The sequence below is a fragment of the Punica granatum genome, chromosome 5, assembly GCF_007655135.1.
Source record: "Punica granatum isolate Tunisia-2019 chromosome 5, ASM765513v2, whole genome shotgun sequence".
NCBI classification, from domain to species: domain Eukaryota; kingdom Viridiplantae; phylum Streptophyta; class Magnoliopsida; order Myrtales; family Lythraceae; genus Punica; species Punica granatum.
Genome location: NC_045131.1, coordinates 30161360 through 30168212, shown reverse-complemented (window position 1 = coordinate 30168212; position 6853 = coordinate 30161360). Strand labels below are relative to the sequence as shown.

Here is a 6853-nt window from a genome sequence, read left to right as displayed (position 1 = left end):
TGGTCAGCGAAAAAACTGGGAGGTAAATTCTCTTCCGATCATTATCTCGTATGGCATGCTTTCATCGACTGCGCGCGACGGCAACCTCGTGAAATAATCTTAAAAAGAAAAAAGATAATGCTTGTAGATCCACACCCTTACTTGTCCGATGATATAAGAAGTAGGCTTTATGGGAGTACAAAACCTCCGAACAAACGAAGATATCAGGCACTAGCAGAGACTCATACTCGAAGGTTTGGCAATAAAGACGTATTCCTTTTGATTTGGTTATGGTCATTTCTGTTGTGTAATGCCTCCTGTCCTGAGCTCGACTATGAGCTCTGGATCGTTGTATCATTTCGATGAACCCTTTCTTTGTTGTATCATTTCGATGAACTCTTCCTTTTAGTAATAAGGAGAGCGAACACCGAGTTCGAATCTGAAAACAAGAACAGCGCGCTAGAAGGTGTTAGTCTTAAATCACACACATCCTCTTCTACACTAATATGGCATACATATAAAACCGGAGATGAAGATCAGTACTCAGAGTCAAAGATAAGGTCATCTACTTTATGTACAAGGGATGACAGTTCGGAGTTGAGATACAATACACCATTGGGATCAAAGTGCACATATCACATTAGCTCGAAAACTATTGTTTATGTCAAGATTATCATTTAACAGGGGATGATCGGAAATTTCTACCATGCTACAACAATATGGTACCGTAGGACCTCTACCTTTGAATTACAATGGCTTACCCCTGCTAAACCATGGATACGATAGAAGTATGCTGCAACTAAACCTGAGCTATATGTAGAAGCCCCCGAGCTGCTCGGATGAGCTGATGAGAACTTGCAAAAACAAACAAGCTATACAGATGTAGAGCAAAAACATTCAACTGCTGTTGAAATCACGAAAGTCTTCCCCCTCAATCAAAAACATCATCCAATTCCTTCAGATTGAAGGCACCTATTTTCAGATTATGGGTGCTGCCACTGCTGCCGGTGCACCAGTTTGGGTTCCAACATGAACATCTGCTCCAACCAAACTCCCCACACACACTTCTGCATCGAAGGACTCATGTCCTGCATCGAAGGACTCGTTGAGTGCAAGGTCGAATTTGAAAGACCTGAAGCTTTGGCTTTTCGCATCGAACCAGTGGAACTTCTCGTCCAAACCTTCCACCAGAAGTTGGCCGCCTGAGTTTGAAGGGTGCAGGTAATAATCGTGGCCAAATTCTGCAAACCTGGGCCACCGGATGGACAACAGCTTCACCCACGACTCCCTCGACCCATACTCCCTCATAATCCAAACACCAGATACAGTCTGTCGGGGAGAGTTCACCACCATCCCGAGGCATCCTCCGAGCACAGCCACGTCCACCCAAAAATCCTTGCCTGTAGTCGAGATCAGAACAAGTGAGAGATCGATGCGAAAAACATAGCAACCACATCAAGCTCGGCAGACATGATATAGTATAATAAATCAGTCTTATCAGTAGTTGACTACCTAAATAGAACGGCAATGGCACCTCCCTGCAGTTGTTGATCCTAAGATCAAAGGCCACGATCAATCGGGTTTCGTTGGAGTCCGATCGCCGGGTCATCACCCAATGCAGGTTGTTGCAAGCATACACTCCCATCCTGCCCTCAGACAGAAGGCAATGAATCTTGTACCGCTCCTCACGAAACCTCCTCCAGGAGTTCCTCCGCGAACTATAGATTCGGATATCTTGGTATCCTTCTCTGATTACATGATCGATAATGACTACCTTGTAGTCCTCCTTGACGGAATCGTAACCGAATCCGAAAACGGTGTCATTTGCCCAGGAGAATATAGTCCGGATGCGGCCCCCAACAGTTACGGATTCTCTCCTCAGGCTCTCTGGAAGGGGCAGACGAGCTCGACTGTTGGTTAATGGGTTCCAGAGGAGGAAATCCAGGGAGAAGGAGCTCGCGAGGCAGAGCAGGCCGTTACAGGAGCCCACCAGCTTGACCCTCATCGGAGGGCGCGGGAGCTCCCTGACTCTGTACGGCGGTTCCATTTCTGCGGAGTAGAGCTTCTGCAAGTCTGAGTACAGGAGGATAGTGATGCGGTGGTTTTCGGCGCCGGCCGACCCGGTCATGTGTTGGAGGTGCTTCTTGACGAAGCTTCGATCGTCTATCACGGAACGCCACAGCTTGTTCACGCACCGGCAACGGAGAAGATCCTTAGCAGGAAGGCGGTGGAGTATTTCGCCGATCATCTCCGACGGTAGTTCGGCGGTGCCCGCCATTTTTTTTCCCTCTTTCCTTTTTTGTGACCCTTTGCGGTGCCAAACTGAGAATGATCAGAAGGGGAAAGGTCAGCGGATACATATAGGGGGCCCAAGGGTTGTATGAACGTAAAATAATTTTTTAATAAAATTTTAATTAAAGACCAGAAAGGTTACTGTTTCAGCTACGTTTCGGCCACGTCAACGTCGTTTGACGGCGTCAATGGCGAGATAACGATTTGTACTATCATGTTACACTTTTGAAACATTTTATACCATCAAGTAGCAAAAAAAAACATTTTGAATTAACTTGATACATTAGTAAAACTTTTTAAATCACCAGTGTAATTAATTCATAATTTTTTAATAAAATTTTAATTAAAGATCAGAATTATCCGCAAATATTTTTCTGAAATTATAATTAAAAAATACTTCCATTTTTTTTATATAAAAGAATTTTATATTTTTTAAATGAAGTAATATCATCATATCATACATAAAAGATGGGAGCCCTGACTTGCCAATTAAAAAATAAATGAATCATGAGGGTTAAATTTTTATATGGACAACTCTGGATGTAGCAAAAGTTTATGTGGTATCAGATCGTAAAATTCGAAATATCGCATGTATTTGCCCCATATTTGATTAACTCAAGCGATGACTCTTCAAAAACTGTTTCAGCCCTTCACGGGAAAAAGTATAAGTGGGTAAATAAATAGATAAGATAAGCAAAGCGGTTGTGCCAATATCAAATTTTTACGCTCTTTTGATAATTTATAGATAATTTTCACAATTTTAAATGAGTTTTAGTTTCGATTTCAATATGAAAAATTTTCCTCCCTGTTGAATGCATAGGGCATGTGTTACAGAGCGTGCCCACCCCCCATTTGTTGATCTTTTGATATGTTTAATCTTAAAGGCCCGTTTGGTACGGTGTCCGGAATCAGAATAAGACAAAATGAGACGGAATTACAAATGAAATGATCAATTCTAGTTTTTGTTTAGTTTAGCACAGATTCAGAATTTAATTTCTTTATGAATATTTAGTTTATTACTTATTCAGAATGAACTTCTGTTTTTTAATTTTTATTTATACTAACATGTAGTGATGAATAACCATCATCAAAGTACCATAGGACCATAGGTGAAGCTTGACACCAATGAGGCCAAAAACGACAATTGAGCGATACAAAGTTGGGAAGTGTTCTACAATAAAAAATCCTTAAAAATGCATATTTTTTTCTGTAGGAAAATGTAGTAATTTTTAAGTTTGGTGTATATGTGCATTTATATAATACACATACATATCAGTATTACAGATATATAGTATATAATATGTAGGTAAATTATGAAGAGACGGAAAAAAAAAACTCAGAGCGGTAATAAAGAAAGGGAAAAAAAAATCCAAAATCTCATTCCGGGCTCATTTCCTGGGAGACCCTCAGGAATTGGAGATTTCCCGCTTTAGGGGAATCGTTTTCAGAGTTTAGGGAAGTCGGATTCTAATTCCTTCAAAACAAACATTCAGGGTGTGTTTGTTTTCGTAATAAAATTTAACTCAACTCAACTCAACTCTACTTATCTTCAATTCAATATCACAATTATTACTTTTTTTATTTTTTAAATATTTTTAACAATTCAATTCAATTTTTAATATTAAATTCTCTCAACTATTCATTACTTTTTCATAATTCAACAATACAATCATTACAAACCAATTAAAACCAAAACTCAACTCAACTCAACTCAACTCTCAATCCAAACACACTCTCACAATTGGAATGAGACATTCTAATTCCGATTCCACCTCGCTTTTTTAACGAACCAAACGGGCCTAATCTAAAATACGGTACTGAAGAATCTATGCGACATCAGCCAAGTACCAAGTTGCAGGGTCAGTCTATTAGTATTTGACAACCTAATTTACGGTATTAGCGAACAATATCAAGCCATCACAACCCCTTCAGTGTACCTATAATCAGTTAAGGTGATCGTCGTACTTCATTTTTCCATGAGCAAGCGGTAAGGTATGGTTATCGAAGAATTTCTCGAGTGAGGCAGAAGCCACTTATTCTCCTCTCGTCCATTCTCAAAACAGATTTAGTAAAGGAGATACTGCTGATGAGGGGACTAATTGCAGAGGAGGTGGAAATTGAGAGTCTGGTCAGTGAAAAAACTGGGAGGTAAAGTCTCTTCTGCTCATTATCTCGAATGGCATGCATTCATGGACCACGTGCGACGACAACCTCGTGAAATAATCTAACTCAAAAAACGATAATGCTTGTAGATCCACGCTTTTACGTGCGTGGACGCTGATATAAGAAGAAGGCCTTATGGGAGTACAAAACCTCCGAACAACCGAAGATGCCAGGCACTCACAGAGACTCATGCTCTAAGGTTTGGCAATAAAGATGTATTCCTTTTGATTTGGTTATGGTCATTTCTGTTGTATAGTGCCTCCTGTCCTGAGCTCGACTATGAGCTCTGGATCGTTGTATCATTTCGATGAACTCTTCCTTTCAGTAATAAGCATAGCAAACACTGAGTTCGAATCTGAAAACAAGAACCACACGCTAGTAGGTGTTAGTCTTAAATCACACACGTCCTCTTCGACACTAATATGGCATACATAAAACTGGAGATGAAGATCAGTACTCAGAGTCAAAGATAAGGTCGTCTACTTTATGTACAAGGGATGAAAGTTCGGAGTTCAGATACAATACACCATTGGGATTGAAGTGGACATATCGCATTAGCCCGAAAACTATTGCTTATGTCGAGATTATCATTTAACAGGGGATGATTGGAAATTTCTACCATGCTACAACAATACGGTATCGTAGGACCTCTACCCTTGAATTACAATGGCTTACCCCTGCTAAACCATGTACACGATAGAAGTATACTGCAACTAAACCTGAGCGATATGTAGAAGCCCTCGAGCTGCTCGGATGAGCTGATGAGAACTCGCAAACACAAACAAGATATACAGATATAGAGAAAAAACATTCAATTGCTGTTGAAACCACAAAAGTCTTCCCCCTTGATCAAAAACATCATCCAATTCCTTGTTTTAAGGCACCTATTTTCAGATTGTGGGTGCTGCCGCTGCTGCCGGTGCACCAGTTTGGGTTCTAACATGAACATCTGCTCCAACCAAACTCCCCACGCACACTTCTGCAACGAAGGACTCATGTGCTGCATCGAAGGACTCATTGACTGCAAGGTCGAACTTGAAAGACCTGAAGCATTGGCTTTTCGCATCGAACCAGTGGAAGTTCTTGTCCACGCCTTCCACCAGAAGTGTTCCGCCCGAGTTCGAAGGGTGCAGGTTATAATCGTTGCCAAATTCCACAAACTCAGGCCACGGGATGGGCAACAGCTTCACCCATGACTCCCTCGACCCATACTCCCTCATAATCCAAACACCGGATACATTCTCTTGGGAAGAGTTCACCACCATCCCGAGGCATCCTCCGAGCACAGCAACTTCGACCCAAAAACCCTTGCCTATAGTCGAGATCAGAACAAGTGAGAGATCGATGCGGAAAACATAGCAACCACGTCAATCTTGGCAGACATGATATAGTATGATAGATAAGTCTCATCAGTTTTACTACCTAAATAGAACGGCAATGGCACCTCCCTGTAGTTGTTGATACTCAGATCAAAGGCCACGATCAATCGGGTTTCGTTGGAGTCCGATCGCCGGGTCATCACCCAATGCAGGTTATTGCAAGCATACACTCCCATCCTGCTCTGAGACAGAAGGCAATAAATCTTGTACCGCTCGTCACGAAACCTCCTCCAGGAGTTCCTCCGCGAACTATAGACTCTGATATCTTGGTAGCCTTCTCTGATTTCATGATCGATAATGACTACCTTGTAGTCCTCCTTGACGGAATCGTAACCGAACCCGAAAACGGGGTCATTTGCCCAGGAGATTATAGTGAGGCTGCGGCCCCCAACAGTTACGGATTCTCTCCTCGGGCTCCCTGGAAGGGGCAGACGAGCTCGACTGTTGGTTAATGGGTTCCAAAGGAGGAAATGCAAGGAGAAGGAGCTGGCGAGGCAGAGCAGGCCGTTACAGGAGCCCACCAGCTTGACCCTCATCGGAGTGCGCGGGAGCTCCCTGACTCTGTACGGCGGTTCCATTTCTGCGGAGTAGAGCTTCTGCAAGTATGAGTCGCGGAGGATGGTGATGCGGTGGTTTTCGGCGCCGGCCGACCCGGTCATGTGTTGGAGGTGCTTCTTGACGAAGCTCCGATCGTCTATCACGGAACGCCACAGCTTGTTCACGCACCGGCAACGGAGAAGATCCTTAGCAGGAAGGCGGTGGAGTATTTCGCCGGTCATCTCCGAGGGGAGTTCTGCGGTGCCCGCCATTTTTTTTTCCCTCTTGCCCTTTTTGTGACCCTTTCCGGTGCCAAACTGACAATGATCAGAAGGGGAAAGATCAGCTAATTAATATATAGAGGGGCCCAAGAGTTGCATTGCATGAACGTGAGATAATTTTTTAATAAAATTTTAATTAAAGACCAGAATTATCGGCAAATCATTTTCTGAAATTATAATTTAAAAAATACTTCCATTTTTTTTTATATAAAGGAATTTTAC

General features: G+C 42.4%; 2 protein-coding genes across 2 annotated transcripts; both read right to left on the bottom strand.

Moving 5' to 3' along the window:
• Positions 1–522: 522 nt before the first annotated feature.
• Positions 523–2306, bottom strand: LOC116207893 (F-box protein CPR1-like). The gene is made up of 2 exons (XM_031541008.1): positions 1492–2306; positions 523–1379 (listed from the first exon to the last, which is right to left on the bottom strand). The coding sequence occupies exons 1-2, from the start codon at positions 2255–2257 to the stop codon at positions 958–960; spliced, it is 1188 nt and encodes a 395-aa protein (XP_031396868.1). The 5' UTR covers positions 2258–2306; the 3' UTR covers positions 523–957.
• A 2596-nt stretch (positions 2307–4902) lies between these two features.
• Positions 4903–6653, bottom strand: LOC116207892 (F-box protein CPR1-like). Its single transcript, XM_031541007.1, has 2 exons — positions 5857–6653; positions 4903–5746 (listed from the first exon to the last, which is right to left on the bottom strand). Exons 1-2 carry the CDS (start codon positions 6620–6622, stop codon positions 5325–5327), a joined length of 1188 nt encoding a protein of 395 aa, XP_031396867.1. The 5' UTR covers positions 6623–6653; the 3' UTR covers positions 4903–5324.
• Positions 6654–6853: the final 200 nt, after the last annotated feature.